Source organism: Sceloporus undulatus, chromosome 4 (genome assembly GCF_019175285.1).
Source record: "Sceloporus undulatus isolate JIND9_A2432 ecotype Alabama chromosome 4, SceUnd_v1.1, whole genome shotgun sequence".
In the NCBI taxonomy this organism is placed as follows: Eukaryota; Metazoa; Chordata; class Lepidosauria; order Squamata; family Phrynosomatidae; genus Sceloporus; species Sceloporus undulatus.
The window spans coordinates 196820940-196846101 of NC_056525.1; the positions used below are offsets into that span (position 1 = coordinate 196820940).

Consider the following 25162-nt stretch of genomic DNA (forward strand, 5'->3'; position numbering starts at 1 on the left):
AACTTTATTTCTAAATTATACACAGGATGGATGTCTAAGGAACTTTCAAATGAGCTAACCTTGAAATGGAACATGTACAGTGTAAGAAATGGAAAAAGGGGGAAATCACAAAAAAGGAATTCAAAGAAATAACAGGCATGTGTAGGGGTAAAGTCAGAAAAGCTAAAGCATAGAATGCTAGAGAGGTTAAAAACAATAAAAAGGGCTTTTTTAGATATGTCCAAAGCAAAAGGAAGAAGGAAATGGTAGAGCCACTACATGGAGAAGATGGCAAAATGCTAACAGAAGACAGAAAAGGCAGAATTACTCAACACCTTCTTTGCTTCAGTGTTCTCAGAAAAGGAAAAGGGTGCTCAACCTGAGAATTAAGGAGCAGATGACAGAATAGGGAAAATTCAGCACAGAATAAGTAATGATATAGTACAGGAATACCTTGTTAATCTAAATGAATATAAATCTCCAGGACCAGATGAACTATATCCAAGGGTATTAAAAGAACTGGAAAATGTAGTATTGGAGCAATTGGCAATAATCTTTGAAAACTCCTGGAGAACAGGAGAAGTCCCAGCAGACTGGCGGAGGGCAAAAGTTGTCCCCATCTTCAAAAAGGGAAAAAAGAGGATCCCAACAATTATCATCCAGTTAGTCTGACATCAGTACCAGGAAAGATTCTAGAGCAGATCAAACAGAGAGTCTGTGAACAACTAGATGGCAATTCCATAATCACAAAAAGTCAACATGGGTTTCTGAGAAAAAAAGTCAGTCCAGACTAATCTGATCTCTCTCTCTCTCTCTGGTAAAATTACCAGCTTGGTTGATGAGTTTCAGAGAATCAAGTCATGCCAGAAAAATCTGATCTCTTTTTTTGATAAAATGACCATTTTGGTAGATGAAGGGAATGCTGTGGATGTGGTATATCTTTATTTCAGTAAGGCCTTTGACAAGATTCCCCATGAAATTCTTGCAAACAGTCTTGTAGAATGTGGGCTAGACAAGGTAACTGTTACATGGATTTGTAACTGGTTGACCAGCCGAACCCAAAGGGTGCTCAACAATGGCTCCTTTTCATCCTGGAGAGAAGTGACCAGTGGGGTCCCACAGGGCTCTGTCCTGGGCCCAGTGTTATTCAACATCTTTATCAATGACTTGAATGGCAGAATTGGGAGCATACTTATCAAATTTTTGGATGACACCAAATATGGAGGAATAGCTAATACTCCAGAGGACAGGATAAAAATTCAAAATGACCTGAATGGATTAGAAAGCTGGGCCAAAGCTAACAAAATTCAACACAGAAAAATGTAATGTACTGAGAGAACACCTCCTCCCATACAATCCTTCTCGAACGCTCAGGTCCTCTGGAAATAATCGCTTGCAGTCTAAGAAAACCTTCCTGATAACGACTTCCCAGAGGACGTTTTCTGTTGCCACTCCAAAAATCTGGAATGGCCAGCCAGAGGAGATCCGCCATATAACATCTTTGGAGGCCTTTAAGAAGGCAATAAAAACATGCCTCTTCCGGCAGGCCTTCCCAAACTAACCTCCTTGGAATTTTCACTCTCCAATGGCATAGCTGTTCCCACCAGACAGTGATTGCGATTGATTTTATTGATTTTGTTGGGAGAATTTTATTGGGAATTGCTGTTTTAACTCTATTTTAGGATGGGAGGGAGTTTTAGGATGTTTTGCTATGATTTTACTTCAGGGTTGTTGTGTAGCATTTTTATTATTCTTTTGTTTGTTGTTACCTGCCTGGATCCAATACAGGGAGAGGCGGGATACAAATAATAATAATAATAATTATTATTATTATTATTATTTAGGGCAGAAAAATAAAATGGACAGATATAGGATGGGGGACACCTGGCTGAACGTGACTACATATGAAAGGGATCTGGGAGTCCATGTAGACCACAAGTTGAACATGAGTCAACAGTGTGATGCGGCAGCTAAAAAGGCCAATACAATTTTAGGCTGCATCAATAGAAATATAGTCTAGATCAAGGGAAGTAATAGTACCACTCTATTCTGCTTTGGTCAGGCTCCACCTGGAATATTGTGTCCAGTTCTGGGCACCATAATTCAAAAAGGACATTGAGAAACTGGAACGTGTCCAAAGGAGGGCGACTAAAATGGTGAAGGGTCTGGAAACCATGTCCTATGAGGAACAACTTAGGGAGCTGGGGATATTTAACCTGGAGAAAAGAAGGTTAAGCGGTGATATGATAGTCCTGTTTAAATATTTGAAGGGATGTCATATTGAGGAGGGAGCAGGCTTGTTTTCTGCTGCTCCAGAGAATAGGACCTGGAACAATGGATGCAAGCAAACTACAGGAAAAGAGATTCCACCTCGCCATTAGGAGGAACTTCCTGACTGTAAGGGCTGTTTGACAGTGGAACACACTCCCTTGGAGTGTGGGGGAGTCTCCTTCCCTGGAAGTCTTTAAACAGAGGCTGGATAGCCATCTGTCGGGGATGCTTTGATTGAGATTTCCTGCATGGCAGGGGGTTGGACTGGATGGCCCTTATGGGCTCTTCCAACTCTACGATTCTATGATTCTAACATCAAAATGGCACACCTAGTGATCCATTATAAGGTGAAATAAATAAAACTGGAAGTAAACAGTGGAGATTTTTGTGTGGAAAGAGTATGAGTTGTATTTAATTTTAGTACTCCAACCAAAGTCCTTTTCTCAAAATTCTTTAATCCCAAATGGATTGTGCACCAAACATTCTTACAGTTCTCTGGGTTCTAGGAAAAAGAAACAAACAACAGATTCCATAATCCTGGAATCTGACAATCCATGCAATACAGAATTATTTTTTAATTATGCTGCTGAAGGTAGAAATTATTTTATATTTTTAAAAACTAATTTACTTCACTTTCAAACTGTTTAACAAATTGTCTTCTCTGGGAATGTCTGTCAAAACCTTGTGAGCAGCATGAATTTTCAAAATGAAAGTGAATATTCGGGAGCAAAGTCTGTATATATATAGTAAACTTCGATCCAAATGGTAAACGGAACTAATATAGGCAACCAGTAAACCGTGTTAGATTAAGATCTCCAGGTAAAGAACCTGAGAGTTTTGAAGTTTGGCTCGGTCTTGTCCCGAGTTTAATGATTGTTACCAACATTGAGATTATAAATATTTCAGATTCTGGATATGCTCGTCTTCTTCCAGCAAGACTGCTATTTTATTTTGCTTACTGTCTCAAAATCTGTGTATATTACAGACATCAAGATTGTAGTGTATTGAAAGTAATGAAGTTAATCATTGTAACTGTATGATTTTAGGCTAAATTCAGGAGAAATGGTGATTAGCACCAGACCTGCTGAAATTTTGAAGTGTAAGAGTTTTAGTTGATTTTAAATGACTGTATAAGTGAACGAGTGATTGTTTATATCCGAGTGCAACTAACTTGTAAAACTTTAGTGCTTTTGCTACATTTTGTGACACGGTCAATGACGAATAAATTTTATGCTGATGATGATACTGTGTTATTAGCAGAAGATAATTAAAGTGCAAGTCTGTTATCCCAGGGAACTGGAAATAAATTTAAACCTACAAGGTAGTAAAATAGTATTTATAGGTAGTTTGCCATAAAAAGGGGTAGGTTTTTGTAAGGAATATTGTATGCAAGATGGCAATAAAGCCCAGTTTTTCATTATTAGGATTGAATCTAGCTCAAAGTAAAGTCCCAGTGAAAGAAAACGAAGTACTGTAACAAGTTCCATTGAAGAAATGAGTGCAGTCCTATTTGTATCTTTTTAGAATAAGTTCCACTAGTTCAATGAATCCTTCTTCTAGTCAAAGATAGGTTTGCAGCCTACATAAATATTATAATATAGACCATTGCTTTCATGTATTGAAATTTTTGTATGTTGAATTATTTCACAAAACAAGAGGTGGAATGAGAACATTATTACCATATTAAAGTTCAAGAAAGTACAGATCTAAAGAAATATTATGAAATATACACAGACCCAAGGAAAAAATAATGAGCCTCCTACCTGTCAACGGCCAGAACACCTATTCTGATTTTGCATCCACTGTGATAAAGGTCTTCAATGTTTCAGGAATACTGAGTCCAAACCAATCCATGACATTTCTTTTATATGTGGAGAGCAGAGAGTGTCCTAAAAGAAGTGCCAACACGTCCCTGCTGTGGAAGGGAAATTTATTTTATTGTATACTAGATAGATAGATAGATAGATAGATAGATAGATAGATAGATAGATAGATAGATAGATAGATAGATAGATAGATAGATAGTATACAATAAAATAAATTTCCCTTCCACAGCAGGGAAGTGGTTGGCACTTCTTTTAGGACACTCTCTGCTCTCCACACTTTGGCAAAGGAATCTGAAAGAGCTGCCACCACCATTTTGTCAGCAACTATACCATATTGACCCATATATGAGTCAATCCAGGATTTTTGGACCATTTTTTGACATAAATTTTTCAACTGATAGACGAGTATATACAATACATTCAAGTTGAATAGAAAAAAAAATCTGATGGGACGTAGGATGTTTAGTCATGTAAATCACATCAAAGCCCTCTCTCACTGGTCTAAAGGGGTTGTTAGCTTAAAAAAAACAATGGCAAGAATTCAAACAAAATGAGGAGGAGGGAAAGCACAGTCAAAGAGAGGTGAAAAAAAATGAGAATACAGGATTTCAAACAATAAAACTTTCTGAATTGCTAGGAAGACGTGTCACCTTGGAAATGTAGAAAGGGAGTAAAGATTAAAGTAGAGAGAACAATGAAGCTATTTCCTGGAATTGAATTTAAACTATTCCTCAATGTCAGCTTCTCTTCAGGAGCATATTTTCTTCTCAGTATAAAATAAATCACAGTACAGTGAATCAGAAGTATATGCTAATAGCAACTGAGGTAACATTTAGGACAAGGCCTAAGGAGTTAAGCTAACTGAAGAGAAATGCAAATGGAATTATGGTTGTGTGGAAAAAGTTACCAATATAACTAACAGGAAACAGGGAGAATGAGTGGAGCCTTAAGGGAAGAATACCGTCAGGTGGCTCAGATTGGTACAGTGAAGGAACCAAAATCACAAGGAAATAGATTTTGTGAAAAGATCACAGAAGTTTCTTTATAGCAACCCTCTTCACTGTACATTTTTAAAAAACAACAACAGAGATTACCCCACATGTGGCATTTTATGAACTATTTATCATACCATTGTTGTTGTGTGCCTTCAAGTCATTTCCAATTTATGGCGACCCTAGGACAACCCTATAATGGTGTTTTCTTGGCAAGATTTGTTCAGAGATGATTTACAATTACCTTTCTTTGGGGAAAAGAGAGTGTGAGTTTCCCAAGGGCGCCCGATGTGTTTCTATAGCTAATCAGGGATTTGAACACTGGTCATAGTCTTAGTCCAACACTCAAACCACTACTCTATCCTGGCTCAATTTTTACATTGTAGTAAAGTCAGGTGTAAGTACATGGACAGATCTTTAAGTCTGGAATTCTGTTTAAGCTTTCATAGAATAAAACCCATTCTTCAGCAGATTAAGCAAATCTATAGGACCACTTTCACCCCAATTTACGTCTTGCAGTGCAGTAAGACACTGCCTTGAGTATAGCTTCTGATATCTTGCTTTCTTGTGTGTGTTTAAAAGTTACCAGCTGTTCTGCAGTCTGGATCAGAAATGATATGTTAATAAATCTTTAATATAATAAACAAGTGTCTGAAAATCAATCTAATCCTTTCTCATGATGTAGAGGAGTAAGGGGAAAGTATCTGGAAGAGCAATTGCTTTTAAATTTCAGGATTGCTTTTGTACTGAAATACAAAGTCCAGTGTGAAATATCAATACATCAACACATACAAAAATTGCTTTATGCTGTTTGATGAATAACAGTGATAGAAACTTTATGAAATATTATCAAGTCTTTGGGGAAGAATATGCGGAATGAACCACATTCATTCTTGCTAACAAATGAAATCTCTCTGGTCCTCTCTCATGCTTGGCTGGCTTTGTTTGTCTGGATGAGTAGATCAGACTCTCATAACCTCAAGTCCTTAGAAAAAGCTGTGTGAGAGACATTATGTAAATAAACTATGCTATCTTCCCATTATAGAAAATGATTATTACTTACAACTTAATAGCTAGCCTTGTCAATAGAATATTGTCCTCAAATAGTCTACAAGGCTGTTGAATTTTAATATCTAGAGAAATGCCTGATTCCCACCACTATCGGGATGTCCTAGGCAGGAAATTAGGGAACTCAGTATGGTAATACTTAGGCTACATCTTCACTGCAGAAATAATGCAGTTTGACATTGTTTTAACTGCCATGGCTCAATGCTGTGGAATTCTGGGATTTATAATTTTGTGAGATATTTAGCTTTCTCTGTCAGAGAGCTCTGGTGCTACAACAAACTACATTTCCCAGGATTCCATGACACCAAATGGTGTCAAAGTGCATTATTTGTGCAGTACAGACATAGCCTTAGATTCCTTAAGACTTTTACTTTACCTGTTAATAAGTCCTGCCAGTAGGAGCAATGCTCTGTGGGAGGATTTGGAGGAGATGCTACCATATTGTGGCACCCCAGTTTTTGGAATACCATTTTTTTAGAAGCATGACTGGTAGCAACACTAGTGTCATTCAAGGGCCAAGTAAAAATAGTTTTGCCCTAAAGCTTGTTGGCCCTGATTGTATCCAAGTCTGCATATGTTTGTCTTTTAAATTGTCTTAAACTGTTTTAAATGGTTTTAAATCATTTTAAAAATCACATTTAGTGTAAATTATTTTTTAAAAAAACATTCAAAATGGCTTAAATTAGATTATTGCATGCCACCCTGAGGTTCTTGGATATAGGGTGGAATATGAACATTTTAATTAATAAATATACTGTAAGTAGAACAATATCCACCAGACACTGTCCTCTGCCACAAAGCCAGTCGAGATAATTAAATATGCTTTTGCATGAGCTATATAGATATATACTAGGGATCAAACATTTATAGAAATGGGGTCTGCAGTCAGGAAATTAGAAGAATATTAAGAATGGGGAGGGTGGCTATGAAAGAACTAGAAAAGATTCTAAAATGCAAAGATATATAACTGAGCCAAAAAATTAGAATCATACAAGCCATCGTATTCCCTATAACCATGTATGGATGTAAGAGCTGGAGAGTTAAGAAAGATGACAGGAAGAAAATCAATTCATTTGAGATGTGGTGCTGGAGAAGAGTGCTGAGGGTCCCATGGGCAGTCAAAAGTACAAATGAATGGGTCCTAGAACAGATCAAGCCAGAAACCTCACTGGAAGCCAGTATGACCAAACTGAAGCTGTCGTACTTCAGACTCATCATGAGAAGGAAGGACTCATTGAAAAAGACAACAATGCTGGGAAAGGTGGGGGAAACAGGAAGAGAGGAAAGCCACATGCTAGATGGATGGACTCTATTAAAGAGGTCTCTGGTATGGGGTTGCAGGAATTAAGCGGAGCAGTGGAGGACAGAGGATCTTGGAGATGTCTCATGCATAGGGTTGCCATGAGTTCAGATCAACTCGAAGGCAGTTAACAACAAATATAGATATACAGTCTCTCAGCAGCTGTTCTCATTTGCCTCCTCAAGTAATGTTTCCTTGGTACATTTTGTGAAGGTTCTGAGGGATTTTACCACCAAATCAAACTTCTGCCACTTTAGGCCAAAGGGTCAGTGTTCTACAGTATAGAACAATCTAGTAAAACAGACATCCAGTCTGATCCTGATAAACGTAAAAGTAAAGTTCATACAAGAAAACTGGTAAAGGAAACAGTCTTCTTATTGATCAAAAAAAACTCACTGTCTGCTTCATTCTATATGCTGGTGGTGAACTAAGTAGGAAAAAGAGGACAAAACCCCCCTCTAAGTGCACAAAAATATAATTACTTATTTTTAAATGGTTTCAGTAAAGATCTTAATCATGGGTACCATAAATCAGAAACATTCTGCATTCTCCAATTCTGTTGCCAAGGGATTCGCTTTCACAGTGAATGTAATTTACAGATGTAGCAGAAATTTCTTGAGTCATGTTTTCATTTCCAAAACAACTCAAAGGCAGACAAAACATCTTGCTTAGTCCTATGACTCAGGTTCATGACTCACTAGCAAATGGCCATGCTCCCAGGTGCATTATGATTTGGCATCTTTATCAATGTCATTTGGAAAACTGGTAACCACAGTGGCAAAAAGGTTGAAGTGATCACATGAGCAACATGTGGCTGAATCCATGATAAGCTTAACTGTTGTGTCACCATTTTCACTGAATTATTCAAAACAAATGTGAACTTCTTTTCTTTGGTGAAGGCAAGAGGGGAAAACAGATTTCTAGGCTAACATAGCATTTATTTCATATAGTTACAAAGTAAGAGTAATAAAAATTAGTTATCAAAAGGTTGTTGGGCCAGTTGCAGGCTGGAAATTCTGTCTGGGAGAAACCATAGGTGACATATATACTGAAGCATGGATTTGTATGCTCCTGAATCTTGTGTCACATATGCACAGATTCCGATTGCTCCATGAATGTTCAGCTGACAGAATAGACTATTTGGTGTTATATTTGATACCCAGCATGTTTGTTATTGAAGTAATATATGTGTAGAATTTGTTAAAACTGTTGGTTTTTCTGCTAGATAGTCTACATGGGCTGGACAGAAGAACGGGAACAAGATTCTCTTCAGGACCGAATGTATACACCAAAGTTCCTAGCACTGAGAGGTTCTTCACTTTATAAATTTATAGCACCTCCAGTAAGTATCATTCACATATATTATTCCAGTCAACGTCAATCAATTCTTTATTAGAGTGCATAGACCCAACAAAATGAAATTCACAACATATAAAATAAATTAAAAGCACAAGGAACAATTAGTCAATTTGTACAGACAGAGCTTATTTCAGATACAGTGTGCCCTTGTCTTACATGGGGGATCCGTTCCAGACCCCCTCCCCACATAAGACAAATTCCGTGTATGCTTGAGTCCCATTGAAACTAATGGGGCTGAGGTGGTGCGATGTGGCATCACAAGCACCATTTGCTCCTTGTTGAATGGCTTTCAGCGTAAGCTGAAAGTTGCATATAGGGTGACCATGTATGACAAAAACTTGGCAACTACTAAGTTCCCACTGGGAATCTGATTTTCTAATAAGAATTTGACATAAAATCGGGCTGATTTTTCTCATAGAATTACCATTAATGGGTTCATCATTTGTTGTTGACCCTGCTTATAGAAACCTCAAGACAAAAGAATATGCTTCATCGATTCTACTTCCTGATCACTGCAGGAACATAATCTTGCAATATAAGGGATGCTAGCAAATCTATCTGGGGGCAGTTCAGAGGGGAAAGCAATAAATATAAGAGACAAATAGTGTTCAGTTAAAAAGCATTAGTGACTGAATTTCCATCTGGTGAACAATTTTGTTGCTGCTTCATCCTCAAAGAAATGGAATGAAGGCAGCTGTCCTGAGTCACTTTCTTAGTTCAGACAGATAGACCTGAACCTAGGCAGATAAATGGAGGGATGAGGATGTAAGGTGACTTTTTTATTCCATTTTCTGAGAATGAGAAGTTACTCCTGAGTGAGAGGGGCTGTGGTATATGGCAGAGGGATTCTGAGAGGGTGGGAGGGGTTAATGCATATCCAGTGGATGTGCTTTTCATGAGTGAACCATTATTCTTATAACAACCAGTCACTGTAGATAGCCAAAGTTGTGTTCAGTTTCATGTTTTGATTGCTAGAACCTACCAGATGGATTGGGTACCTTCTATCGAAAATTTAGATATTACAGATTGTTGACCTGTATATTTTCCTTATGTTACTATCAGGAGGACAGAACTGATCTGTCAAACATGAAAACTACAGAATAAAAGCATAGATCATGTATCAAAAATCTAATTATTTCCCCAAAGTAATTGGGTGCAGTTATATTTTGTGTATTTTCACCCAAGGTTACCACGTGGGACTGGACACGAGCTGAAAGAACATTTTCTGTGTATGAGATCATGTACAAGATACTCAAGGTATGAAGAATAAAAGCATGACTTAAGTTTAGAAAATGCTAAGGAGGGTTGTCATAGGTTGATAACATGGGTGTATTCACAGAGCAGAATGCCATCCTTGCTACTATTAGCTAAAAACAAACAAACGAACCTACAACCCACTAAAATTCAGCAAGTGCAGGTTAGTGGTGTGGCTTGACAGTTCCAAAAGAATGTTCTGATGTGGTGAAAGAATTGATTGTGGGCCAGAATGTGGCCATGGAGCTTTGTCTTCAGTGTGAGAATGAATCCTATAAATCAATGATGAGAACACTGAGTGGGGGTTGGGAAATATTGGCCCTCATAATGTTATAGTCTGTAGTTCCTACCAGCCCCAACCAGCATGGTCAGTAAAAAGGAACGGAGAGAATCATAATTCAAAACATCTGGACAGCCACAGATTTCACTCCCCTATCTTACAGCTTGCATCACCTGTATTTTTGTTTTGTTTTGTTTTGTTTTGTTTATCACTAGGCAGTCTTAATCTTAAGGTCTTAACAACCTAAATCTGTTGTTAGTCCCAACTAGGGTAGATCTTCTGAATCAATGCAACCTACATACAGTAAGTGTTCACTTACCTAATTTCATATTGATTCAATGAACTGATTCAAAATGGGACTAACAATTGGAGTTAGCTCTATACAGTCCCTGTTCAGATGATGTAAGAGGGAAAGGGTTTTAAAATTATTTATTTTAAAGGGATTAATTTCTAAGCAGGTTTGGACTACAGTTCTTCTCCAGGTTAGATTTAGCATCTGACAACTACTGTCACATCTCAGGAACTATCAAGGCTGCCTTAGGCCCTTCCTTTTTAGTACTTAAGCCACACCATATCTGGAATCCACTGTTTAGATTTCCTCAGACTTAAGCAACCCAAATATAAAATCAGTCTGAGACCTTATAAGAATGAACATTTTAGTCTCAAACAAAACTTTTACCTCTCCAGTGTGCTCAAGAAAAGGACTATAAATGATAATTCTTTAGTGTGCCACTCTAATTAGTAATCCATCCAGGGTCATGGATATTAGAGAGACCCACCAAAGAGAACTCAACAGAGGACAGTTCTAGGAACTTAGGGACTTTTCTTTTTGAGCTATCCGTTTTGTTCTCACTGGTTTTCCATTGAGCCAGAGCTGCTAGAAGGGAGGGAGAGGCTGTTGTTTGAATGTGCATGTGGAGGTCTCGGGCTTCAGAGGGGTGAGCAGAAGCCTCCGAAGCGCAGTGGCAAATCCACAAATAATCAAATCAGCAGATCTCAAACCTGCCAATGTCTTTTGTGTGTGGGGGGGGGGGGGAGTAACTAACTGTACATGCATGCAAGCAACAGTATTTTGCAATGGGTTATTTCTGGGATTACATATGCAGAAAAAACTATTTGGCTAACACTTCTATCAAGAGCTGAATTAAAAGTCATAATTTGCCTAATATTACTACATTGTGTTATATGATGATAGGAAAATAAATTCAGATTTATCACATCTTGGCGATAAATGAACACTACTGATTTCAACAGTAGTGTTGAAATCTTTTCCAGTTATACTAAATTTGAAAATGGTCATTTATCATTAAGTTTTGAAGCAATTTTTGAGGATCATAGCATTTTCTATCCTAATTTAATATGGCTTCTAAGGATTCAGTGTTTTAACAACATCTAGTCAGTGTCATTTAGGCATGATAAGGCCCTGAGCTTTGGTGTGCTGTGTGCATAAGTAATTCTTATCACACAAATAGTTGGACTCAAGGCAATGATTAGTGCCAAGCCAGTCTCCCTGCATCATGTCCATTTATTGTAGAAGGCATAGGCATCCTTTTATCCTAAATGTGCTCCCTAGTTTCTGCCTCTAGTATTCTCTTTCTCTGTTCAAATATGCTCTCAAGTTACTCCTTTTCATTTTCATTTTCATCCCTTCCTCCATCCATCCATCCCCAATGGTTCCCCTTGGCAATAGTCATTTAAACAACAATCAACAATTACTAATGCCAATACCTCTTTGCTTAACTGAACACAATAATGACACTTCTGTAAAAGCAAATTTCACACTGATTGGTGGAGGGGAAACAGAATATGAAGCAATGGGAATTCTCTTCTGAAGCATGTATTGCACAACACTGAAGGGAAGAGAAACATGGTTGATAAAAAAAATTAAAAATCACTATCAATGAGCATTCAGATAGTTTTACTATGTCAAGATGATGAATGTTTAAGTGGTTCTTGTTCAGTCTGCCCTATTCTCATTGGTATGCAACATAGGAGATAAAACCTGGAGCAAAACCTCTTTAGGTCAGGTTTGAGATTTCATCAGATGTTGTCCACAAAGCTTCAAATCTGTCTTTACAATTACATAGGTAGAAAACAACTTTTTAAATATGCCACCTTTACTATTTTTAAGAGTTGTTTTCTGCTAATATAGGCACTTTACAGACTGCCCAAAAAGGGTGGTCTGCCAGCACCTCCATTTCCACCACCGGGAAGCCTCAGCCTCCAAATGGCGAGGCTTCCGATCGGCTGAAAAAGAAGCCCCCAAAAGAGGCTTCTTTTGGCGGTGCACTTGTGATGCTGCAAGGCACCAATGGCACACTTGTGGCATCATAAGTGAGTCACGACGTGCAGACGCTAAGTGTCCGTGACGTCAAAATGGCGACGCCCATGTGTATAGGGCATCGCCATTTTGTACGTACTAGGTACGTACTAGGGTTAGGGCATCCGGAAGGGACGCCCTTTCGTAACCCTAGAATGTACCTAGTACATACTTTTTGCCCGTGCAGAATGGGACATAGTTGGAAAGACAGGTTTAAAGCTGCATGGGAGAGAGTTGAGGGGGAGAAAACACTGTGAATTGCTGGAAATTGAGAGATGTACTCTGGTATTGTGGAACAAAACATTAATAAGGCATGCTGTTGTTAAAAAGGCTTTTATCTATCTACTGAAGTGTTTAAGGAAGACCCTTCTTCAATAGCTGATTCTTCTGTTTCTCTTTCTTTGGCCAGAGTTTATAGTATTTATTCCGTTCTAGAAACTCTTGCCACAGAAAAAGAGAAACAGAAGAACCAGGTCTTGAAGGAGAGATGTCCCAAATTGCTTCAGTAGTATAAATAAAAGCTGCTTTGTTTAAATAAAAGCCCTTTGAAGCTGTGTGGATAATTTGATGAAATCTGAAGGCTCTAGGGATGGTTCAGCAGGGCTTTAACTGATCAGGGAACAGGATTTAATCCTGAGGCCATTTCACACTAGGCAATAATGACACCATGGTTCAACTTTAGCTGCTATATTAGTATCCCATGGAATCCTGAGGAACTTGTGCTTTCTGGGTGAGAATTCTGAACACCTCTCCCTATACTGCAAATCCAAGGACTCTTTAGTTGTTACCATTACAGTTGAAGTGGAACTATAGTGCTATAACTGAGTAGTGTGCAAGACACCCTGATCTCTCTACATGATAAATAAAACCTGGTTACAGGTTACAGATATGTATATTTTAGCATCTTTGCTAAAACTAAGCAAAGTTCCCCAGATGGAGTGTGGGGGAGGGACCAAGTGAAAACACATTTCATCTTCTTTATATATTTTTTTCTTTTTAGTTATGCAAAAAATGTCAGAGTAGAAATATGGTAAATAAAACAATTACAAAGAGTAAACAAATATGTGATTTGAAATACTTTCCACGGAAGCTTCTTAGTGCCTTTACCTTACCTCGTATACAGAATTTTACAGAGTGATGAGTTTGTAATTATCAAATATTTTTGATTGCTGTATCAGTTTAAAAAAACAGCAAAAATCAGCTAAGAAGGAACCACCATATATTTTATTCAGTAAGTGAATAGAATAATAATATGTGGAGGTACACTGTGAGGAGCTGTCTATGGGGACTTGGGATGATATGTTGGGGATGTCCCTCCTTTCTCAGCTGTCTGACATGCTTTTCTGATTGAAAAGTCATTTTTGTCTTGAAAAGCATGTCCTTTTGCCTCTACCAATGTGCAGAGAGGGAGAGGACTCACTGATCACAGAAGGAATATATAGTTGACCCTCTGTTTTCGGGGGGATCTGTTCCAGAACCCACCCATTCCCGCAAAAACGGGGGCTCATGCTTATTCAAGCCCCATAGGGTTAAATGGGACATGCCCCTGTATGCGTGGCCAGTGTGCACGCACCATGCACACACACCAATGTAAATAGTGGAGGTCGTGCCTCCGTGCATATTCAAGGATGTGGATCTCAGATCCGCAAATTAGGAGGGGCGACTGTACATATTTATTCATTTTATTTATTTTATTAATTTACATCTCTCCTTATATAAAGTTCTCAAAATAGCTTACAATAAAATAAACATATGTAGAGTGTGACTGTAAAGTTGCAGTTTTCTTACATGCACTGATTCATTTATTTTTAAATCAAAACTAGAATATTCATATGAAAATATGGACACTTATTTCTATGGGCATTTTTTCTCTATAGACCTTTTATCCAGGCATTTCTACACATTGTTTCATTGCATATTTCTGTAAGTTACCTTGAGAGCCATTGTGGTCTGATTAGTATACATGTTGGACTAGGACTCAGGTATGAACAGATATGAACCCCAGCTCAACTGTGGTAATCCATTGAATAACATTGGGCAACTCACACTTTCTCAGCCTCAGATGAAGAGATTGGCAAGTCCCTTCTGAACATATTTTGCCAAGTAAATTTCTAAGGAGTGTCTTAGTGTAACTGTACATTAGAAATGACTTGAAGGCACACAGTAACAATATTCAGAGAGTAAAAACATAATCTCTCTCATCCTATGGAGGTTATTTTATAACACCTACGAGGTTATTTTAACACAGCTCAGTATCTTTGGGCTAGTTGCTCTTAAGCAGACAGGCCATGTTTTGATGTTCTTTCTTGATTTTCACAGCACTCATCAGGCTTTGTTCTCTTAACTTGGTCCACACAATGCAGCGCGGAAGGAGTGCTGTATAACCATGGCATCATGGCTATCGTGTCCTTTTTGCTTCTCCTTTTTGTGCTCTTGAAAGGCCAGATCAGGGCCACAGCATGCAGTTGCCACAGCCCCGATCTGGCTGAAGAAGAGGTGGCTGGAGACCACCGCTTTGGAGCTGTTTGTACAGTCCCTTAAATTGTTTTATTTAAAACTGGCTGTTTTAACCCTGTACAGTCACCATCGGCAGCATATTCACTTTTAATATTCACAGAGTTTGTTTGCTTGTTTGTTGCTATTAATAACCACACTTCAGGATCTGAAACTGGCAAAATATGCCAGTGAATCTATAACAGTATACTAGCACTATTCCAGCATAGATTCCTCCCAAAAGAGTGGGGTATGAGATAGAGCCAAGGCACAAAACAAGCGTACTTAAAGACTCTTTATGACAAAGTGTTTCCTGACTGAAGAGGAATGTGAACAGGAGGAGTTTCTAAACAAATAGAAGGTATTTCAATATTTTTAGGCATTTTGTTTTGAAACTGAGATCTAATTTGTTTACATAATGTCCCTGTGTCACATTAATAATCTTCTTGTATGTGGTTTTCATCTCATGAGTTTTCCAACAGCACATTGTCCCCACTCCCAAACTCATTTTGTGTCTCAGCACACTTTAAAAAAAAACACCTGTTCTATCTCAATCATAAAACTGTTAAGGAACTCAAGGGTGAGGTTGAGACTGATTAGAGAAAGCAAAACTGTGAGTGTAAGTGTAACTGACCAGATAAAAAAGAATTTATGCTGTTGTTGTTATATGCTTTCACTTCAGCTTCAACCTATGGCAACCATATCATGGCAAAATTTATTCAGAGAAGGTTTGCTATTGCTTTCCTTTGAGCAAGTGTAAATTACCAAGGTCAACTGGTGGCTTTCCATGGATGAGCAGTGATTCAAGATCTGGCCTCCCAGGGTCAAGGGAGATACTGGCTCCCATTTACAATCTTAATAGAATGATGCTAGTTGACATAATGCTAACATCCACTACCCTTTTAATGTAGGCACATTTTTAAAAAAAATTAAATGCATGCACACTCACCAAATAGGATGGTAAAATGGTGCTGTGGGATTAGCAAAGGGCAGATGACAGTGCTTCTGATTCAGTTAGGTCACATCTACTTTGTGTTGGGGATAGTAAGGTACACATGCATGCAAAATTCTCTAGACCTCCTAAACCTTTGGATAATAGTGGAAGATTAGTGGTCACTTTATTCCAGCTGGAAGCACCTCAAGTAATTCTAGCTTTTAGCAGCACATAATTAAGGCTGCATCCCCATTGCAGAAATAATGAAGTTTGACACTGCTTTAACTTCCATGGCTCAATGCTGTGGAATTCTGGGAACTGTAGTTTGTGGTGGCCCCATAGTGAAACCGAGCTCTGCTCTGGGGCCAACACAAACTACAGTGCCCAGAATTTCACAGTATTGAGCCACGGCAGTTGAAATGGTGTCAAACCAGGTTATTTCTGCAGTGTGGATGCAGCCTTAGTCATCCTGATATATAGCCTTGGTAAAAACTGCCTGTTTACTTGATTGTATGACTGTGCATGGTGAGGCATTGTGTAACTTTGTATAAATAGCTTGACTCCAGTTCTACCTGTAAGTGACCAGTGTTTTCACCTTGCTTTGTCAAGAATGGGTTATGCAAAGGTAGTTGCATGTGATGTGTAGACCTGAGATCAATTGAGGTACTTTTTTGTGACATTTACTTTGGCTCTTTGGGCTCTACAAACATTTCGTAGAAACTAGCAGAACTTTGTGAAAACATGGGAATGTCAAATGGAGACAAAGCCAAGAGAATGTTGCATTTCCATCTGGCTTTATTATAGCAGAAGAATTCAAATGACATGTCTAAGTAGCCAGCACTTGGGATGGAGCAAGTTAAAAAGATGTAAAGAAGACTTTTTACATAATCAGACAATATTTTTTGGTTTCAAACCTTCCTTCGTTTATCAGTTAATTATGGCTATATTCAGTGTAGAGAATAAGATGTAAGCATGTAAAATAGACTTATTGTCTACTGGTACATGGACAAAGGCAGTCCTGCACAGTACAACTGACCTTAAAAAATCCTCTGACAAGTTATGCTGGCTTATCAGTTTTTTGTGCAGAAGGGAGCTAGAATACCCTTCTATGCCCATGCCCAGTGTGGATGCCCCAGAATTCTGGTACAGATAGACCTCTGGTCTGCCCATGCAGTGCTGTCCTTATATTCTTGTATATCATATACCAATTTGAAGTTGGGTGACTGAAGATGCTGTTAATATGTTTTGAATACACAACTTCATTCAAAGTAGATCATTATTGGGGGGGATCATTGTTTGTAAAAGGGGTGAAAATAATTACCCAAACTCATTCAAAATTATCCAAAAAGAAGCTGATTATAGACACCTAGAACCAGACCTGACTTTTGTTGTTGAAATATAAATATTGTAAAAAAAAGTCAGTAATGTAATCCAATATGATTTGTGTGACACCTTTGCTGATGCTCTTCAATTAGTGATGTATCTGTTATTATTTGAAACAATACAAGAAACAACTTCTGAGTACATTGAAGTTGTTAGAAATTTCTCTGGTCTTGAATCTTGGACTCAAGTTTAGAAATAGTCTAAGCTTCTTGATCTGTTTTATGATCATATGGATGCAGGGGAGAAGGGAATGGTAAAGCCAACAATAATTACTTGGGCATGTCTGTTTTTGCCTTCTGACCTCTTCTTTTCTGTTGTGAGCTATTTGCTGTTGCTTTCATCCTAAATTAAAATGAAAGTTCCCATGCCCAAGCTGCTCATAAAAGAGACTTAAATGACAACACTTTCTAAGACTCCAGGCTAACTTGAAAAATAAAACTGAAAGGGTGAAAAGAAAATAGGATTGTGAAAGATGGATTTGGGGTTGTGAAGCAAGGGGAGGTCTATGACCTTTCAAACTAACATTTATTTCCCTTAAAACAAGGCTGAGATCTATTACTCAACTTGTTTACTGTGTCACAAATAAACTCTGATCATAAGCCACCTCAGCACAGGCCAGGCTTCTTTTTTTTATTTAGAAGTAATGATGAATGTAGGTTGAAAATCATGTAGGAACTGAATAGTGATGGCTCACAAGATAACAGCTGTTTTGGGCTCATACTGATTTAAGAAGTGCTGTATGTATATGTGTGTATATATGTGTGTGTGTCTGTCTGTGTGTGTATTCTTTCCATTCCTAATCAATTCCTAGCCAATTCCAGGTGGAACATCACCCCAATTCCTGATGGAACACTACCCCAAACTCCCTAATGTTTGTGCCCAATTGGCTTCACATAGCTATTAATTAGCACTGGAGACAAAAATTGATATCTTGAGGAATTCCACTATGAATTTCAGTGAACTAGCATACTTTCCCACATTGTTATTTTCTGGAACTTGCCCTGTAGACAGTAAATCATCATAAAAACGTTTCCACAACCACCAGATCCACAGAGTTGATCCAGGAGGATACCATGAGCTAGTGCATGAATGAATTAAATTCATTTGATTTACACCTCATCTATTTTACATTAATAGGATTCTAGGCTGTTTCAAATAGTATCAGCTTAATAAGAGACTAAGAGGTTGAGAAAGACTAACAAACATGCACTTCTTATCCCCTTCCCACCAAAGGCTGTCAGGATGACCAAGACAGATTCTGTCCCATAATCTGGCCAGAGCCCAAGCAGGAATGTGTCTCAAGTCTTTCAAACTTTATGTCGTTCCTTTAGTTAAGGTCTCTACCACCTTCTTGAGCACTTTGCTCTGAAAGGAATATTTGCTATTGGATGGTAGTTGGACCTCATGGTCCATGAAGGGTTGTTTTTCTCAGTTGGAACACAATCTTCTTTAACAGAACATTAACAGGACTAACATTCATACAACTGTACATTCACCATGCCCTGGATTTACCTAGTTAATCCACCTTAACTAACTTGAATAAATCATGACAATCAAGAACTCAATGCATTGGGTGAAACTACTGCAAGCAGCCCATTTTCACTGACCACAGAAACTGAACCCCATTCCACAAAAATGTTGATGAGGGGGTTACTAATTACCAGTACAATCTGAGAACAAACCAACTCAGATGCCACTAAATAAAGGTTAATAATAATAATAAACAATACTGTAATAGAGTAGCAGAGGTTTTTTTTTTTAAATACCCCACTATTGATATTGGCAGTGCTCTGACCCACTTTTCACAAACAAAATAAGATGTAGTGGTTCTTCCAAGAGATCTAGAGGCTTTATCTTCAGTTACTTTGTATACAATAGAGCAAGTATATACAAATTACGCACTTCAACCTTTCACTCCACATCAGTAAGTATGCCACACCTATTTGACAATTAAACCCCCCATGTGAACATTTTCATAGTTCACCTTTATAGATAGTTGGCTCAGAGTCATCAGCCTGTGTCCTACAACATGATGCAAATACACTGCAACTTTGCCTGATGCTGTGCTCATGTCTCAGCTATTCTGTGGATATCCCATAGAATACATGTCATCACATGTTGCCTGTCAATCAAAATATTTTTTTTCTTTGTTTGATTTACAGCAAGCTTGTTCCAACCAAAAACTGGCAAATGGTGCATTGGACTTCTGTTTTTTAACCCATCTCAACCCATCTATGCAAAGGAATGTTGAATTTGAGTTGTAGGCAAGCAGATACAAGTTTGGGGATGGGAATTCCATTGTTAGTGACCATCCACTAGAAATGTTTTTCTACTAATCCTTCTTGTCTAATCTGACAGTTAATTAGACAAGAGAATGCACTCAATTGATTGGTTATTGGAAAAGGTCTAGGGTGAATGATTGGATCATTAACTAAACTGATCTGTTATGTGCTCAGTAGTCACTTATCCATCTAAATGTAATTAGCTTTTTTAAAAGTCCAGATAGGGTATGCATTTTATCTGAGATAATCTCTATAATTTTTTCATGTTGTAGTGTGTCTGTACAAGTTTGCAGAATTTAGATTTGTCAGTCAGTTGTGTATCTTGATGCAAGACCCCAATGGCATTGTAACAGATAATACAAATATATACTCATTGCTAGAGCATAATAGCAAGAATAAGAATTATAGATTTATATTTGTTTTCATTATCTGTGGTTTTCACAGAAAGTGATCATATTATATTCAGTACAGTATAGAAACAGTTGATGTATGTTTCTATCCTCTGTATAAAATGCACACTTAAATAGCACATTTCAGAGGTTTTATTAAAGAACCTTAGAATTTATTGTAATGTTGGCTACTAGTTCATAACATGTTTTTTGTGGATTTTTCGGGCTATGTGGCCATGTTCTAGAAGATTTTCTTCCTGAAGTTTCGCCAACATCTTCTGAGATGCCAGCCACAGATGCTGGCAAAACACCAGGAAGAAAATCTTCTAGAACATGGCCACATAGCCTGAAAAACTCACAAAAAACATGGATGTAAGCCATGAAATCCTTCAGCTTCACAGTTCATTAACAGATTGAAAACTGCAGCTTTGGATCATTCTAGACAACCTACATTTCACTGCTTAAAGAGGGGAAAACATATTTATGTTTCTGTTTCATTCAGATATTGAAATTATTGGCCTAAATTCTGCTTTAGTCCTAACTAGAATAGAGCCATTGAGTCCACTGGATTTACCTACAGGTTGATTCAGTATTTAACAATTAATTGAATGGGTCTATTCAAGTTGGGACAAACCAACAGAATACCAGCTAAAGTTAACAGAGGTCATCAAAATTAAATGGTACTTTGTTCTGCAGAGGTACATTGTTCTGCATTTAACATATGGGCCTGTACTGTAAGAAATATTAATTGATGTATGCAAGATTATATAACTCCAGGTTTTCATCAGGATAGTGACCTATTGGATCGGCGAAAACATTGCTTTGGTGTCCAGTCCGAAACAGGAGAGGATCTCTACTTTTCTGTGGAATTAGAAAGTGACCTCTTACTATGGGAAAAGGCCTTCCATTCAGCAACATTTTTAGAAGTGGAACGAATACAGGTAAAAAGAAAAAAAATGTGATGCTTATTTTTATTTCATAGCATTATTACTTGATAGACAATAATAGTATTACTGGTGGTAATACATTGATGAGCTTTTTTTTCCTAAAAGAAAAGGCCAGCTAAGAAATATTTGTCAAGGTATTATGGTTGAGGACCCTTTCTGGTCTCAGAAGCACCAGATTCTGTCTGATCTTGGAAGCTAACCAGGGTAAACCATGGTTAGTACTTGAATGGAAGACCATCAATGAATATCAAGTGCTGTGGGCTATATTTCAGAGGAATGAAGTGGCAAAACCACATTTTGAATATTCCTTGCCTAAGAAAATACTGTGGAATTTGTGTGGTCACCTTAAATCAAGAGGTGACTTGAAAGCACATACATACACACAGTGGTCTGAGAATTGGATAAGACTCTGGAGAACAGGTTTTGAGTCCCTGCTTAACCATGGAAACCCACTGGGTGACCCTGGGCAAGTCATATTCTCTCAGCTGCAGAGGAAGTCAGTGGCATACCCCCTCTGAACAAATCCTGCTAAGAAAACCTTCTCATATGTTTACCTCTGTTGTTGTTGTTAGAATGACCATAAATTAGAAATGACTTGATGACATATAACAACAACATGAAAGTTTGTGAAGAGTTGCTAGTTTATAAAGAATTGCATATATGAATGAGCTTTCTACCAGGAAGCATAATTTAAAAACAAATAAAAACCAGAGCTCTCTGTGCTGCTGTGGTTTGCATGGCTTGCCCAGTGTACCCTCCTCATACACTGGCGCCACATACGTGGCTTTCAGCTTATACTGAAAGCCGTATGACAAGGAGGAAATGGCACACATGCCGCCATGCCTAAGCCCCATTAGTTTCAATGGGGCTCAAGCAAATGCAGAATTTGTCTTAAGCAGGTGTGTGTGTGTGTATGTCTGGAACGTAAGACAGGGGCACACTGTACAACTAAAAAAGTTTAGTTCTTTGTTGTTATCTTTGCAGCTAAAGCAAATTGAATTAGGCAAATCGCAGTGTTGAATTCTAGCCTTTTATTAATTTGTTCAATGTTGCTGTATGATAGAGGACATTATCACAGAGTGGGAATGTTTCGGAGCATTCCCCCCCCCCATTTCTTGATTAACTTTCTTCCTTGAATTATCTCATTAACTTACTGAAGAAACCCAATCCCATATCAGAGATAGATGGATTTGTCTGGCAGAGCAAACTATGTCTACATAAAAGTAATTGTCTGGATTTCAGTTATATTAATGTTCTTTACTTAAAGCTGTTCATTATTTAGTAAAAATAACAAAATATATCAATAAAAGCAGTACAGGTTAAGTTTCCCTTATCCAGAACTCCAAAATCCAAAATATTCAAATTCCAAGCTTTTTCATGGCTGGATGAGATTGTTATCACCTTTGCTTTCTGATGGTACAGTGTACATAAATTTTGTTTCATGCACAAAATAATTTTAAAAATTGTATAAAGTTGCTTGCATATATATAAGGTGTATAAGAAATATAAATGAATTTTGTGTTTAGACTTGAGTCTGATCTCCAAGGCCCAAAACAGGTGGGCCAAAACAAGCAGCATCCCACCTCTTCGGGGCATGGCATTCAGATGACATATGCCCCCAAAAGTGGCTGGAAGCTGCTCCTAAGCTGCTCTGAACTGTTCTTTTCAGGAGCAGATTAAATCTGCGCCTGATGGTGGTCTGTTTGGGACTGTGGTGGCAGCCCACTTTGGGAGTGGGCTGTTGGCGCAATCTTGGTGGAATCAGCTGGAGTGGAATCATCTGCTTTGGCCCTTTGATATTTCCTTATGTACATATATGCAGATACAAATATTCAAAAATCCACAACAACAACAACCACAATAAATCCAAAACACTTCTACTCACAAGCATTTTGGAAAATGGAGACTCAACCTGTTTATGTTAAACAAACAAACACACAAAGGATGAAAATGAATGGAAAAATTAAACTCTTCATTCTCCTTTAGTCATATTAACAAAATGTGCCCCCCTGATTTCTTTTTATGCTTCCCCCTTCTACCCCTCAATTAAATTTTAAAAACTCTGTGTTGTACTGTAAACTGCTGAAGTGGTTTGCTGCTAAATTTCCATGGCAAACCACTACATTCACTAACACAGTGCCATTGACTAACATACCCAAATCACCTTGTCAATTACCATTCTAAATGCAAACTACTCAGTGGAATTCACAGAGTGAATTACCTAGTCCATTACTAGTCATGTGGAAAACTTGGTTTTGTGCACATTTCAAAGTGTTTCAAAGCATATCCCTAGTCAATGGAAAAGGAAGCCTTTAATTTACTCCTTTTGTGCCCACTGCTACTCTTTGTATACCATACTACATTAAAGTAATAGTTTCCCAAGCTGACTTAATTAAAAAAAAAGAATCCATAATGAATTAAAAGCAATCTATAATGAACATAATTTATTCTAGAGTGAATTCATTTTAATGATAAAGTACTTATAATTAATACAAAAATGTTTCTTCTTTTCAACCAAAACTCCATTAATTCTTCATGGATTGAGAGATTTAATTTTAATACTGTTTTTTTATGACAAAATAATAATAACTTATATACTCATAATTTTTAAAAAAACATATTTACCCATTTCATCTGATTTATGTCTTATTTTGTCAGTTTCATCTCTTGGAAATTTTTACTAAATTTGACATACTCCTCATTAAACCCTTAAGTTGTGTGGCCTTCAAGATACCAACCAACCTGGAAAATGACTCCTGCTTTGCTGAATTTGCCCATACCTGACACACAGAAATACCCCTAAAAGCAGTCAGGCAAGATCATGCTCCAGACAATAAATGTTTGAAAATGTTTCTCCTCTATGAAGGAGAGGCTTATATCATGACTAAAACTATGGACTTTATCGCACAGGCCCTGGAACTGCCTGTTGCGTTCGAAACAGTGTCAAGATGGAGACGGGAGGTGGCAAAGAACGCATCTTACCACACAGGGAGAATGCCGCCACCACCACCGGATGTTCTCATCACATTCCGGATGTGTTCCCTAGGGGGCGATTTTCAGGAACACATGAGAACCCCTCTGGGATGCATCCAGAATGTGATGGGAATGTCCAGCGGCAGCGGTGGCAGCGTTCTCCTTGTTCGGTAAGATGCATTCTATGCTGCCTCCCAGCCCCATCATGTCCCCTTTTAGAATAACAGGCCTGTTCAAGGCCCTGTGCGATAAAGTTCTATGTCTCTGTTTCCAAATAGCAGTTACCAAAATATCATGGTCTTGATGGTTTATCTATGGCCAGCCTTGCATGCAAGCAAGTTATGTGGGAGGGAACTGAGGAGTGAAGCAGATGGCCCTGAAGGAGTGTCCAGAAGACACTCTGGTTGCAATTAGCCCACAAATGGCTCAGGTCCTAAGCCAGCTGCCACCAGGAACATATTTTTTCTGCTCCTTTTTCCAGTGGTTTTGTTGGTCTCAGAGCAGCTTCCAGACACTTTTGTGTCATCTGAACACCACACCCCAAAAGTGGCTGGAAGCCACTTCTTTTGTCCTGACTGTTTCAGACCATAGTCTTCATATTTAGAATGTTTAATTATGGTAAGCCTACTTTCTTTCTTTCTTTCATCTATGCAGCTTTTCTCCCAGGGTGTGACCTAAAGTAGCTCACAAAAAGGAATCTGCCAAAACCGAACCATAAGATTTAAATACAATTTGAAATCAACACATTAAAACAAAAGGTCATAAACAGTATAAAATCATTTTAAAAAGCATATAACAGTAAAATAAATATATAAAGCATACCCCCCACCCCACCTCTCTAAAACAAGGCTTCCTGAAAACAAGTACAGTGGTACCTCGGGTTACGAAATTAATTCGTTCCGCCGCCGCTTTCGTAACCCGAAAAGCCTTCGCAAGCCGAAAACCCATAGGCGCTAATGGGGAAAAGCCGCGATTTCGTGTGAAATAGCGCCGAAAAGCACCAAAAAATTTTTCGTAACCCGAAAAAACGTTCGTAAGCCGGAACAGTTTTTTTGAATGGATTTTTTTCGTAACCCGGAAATTTCGTAAGGCGGCACATTCGTATCCCGGGG

General features: G+C 38.1%; 1 protein-coding gene across 1 annotated transcript in view; it reads left to right on the forward strand.

Moving 5' to 3' along the window:
* SNTG1 (syntrophin gamma 1) overlaps nt 1-25162 on the forward strand; it is a 169472-nt gene that overhangs the window by 101819 nt on the left and 42491 nt on the right. Inside the window, exons 13-15 of the mRNA XM_042464439.1 lie at nt 8662-8778; nt 9981-10052; nt 20919-21071. Of these exons, the coding sequence (XP_042320373.1) occupies nt 8662-8778; nt 9981-10052; nt 20919-21071 (342 nt within the window). The remainder of the gene's footprint in view (nt 1-8661; nt 8779-9980; nt 10053-20918; nt 21072-25162) is intronic.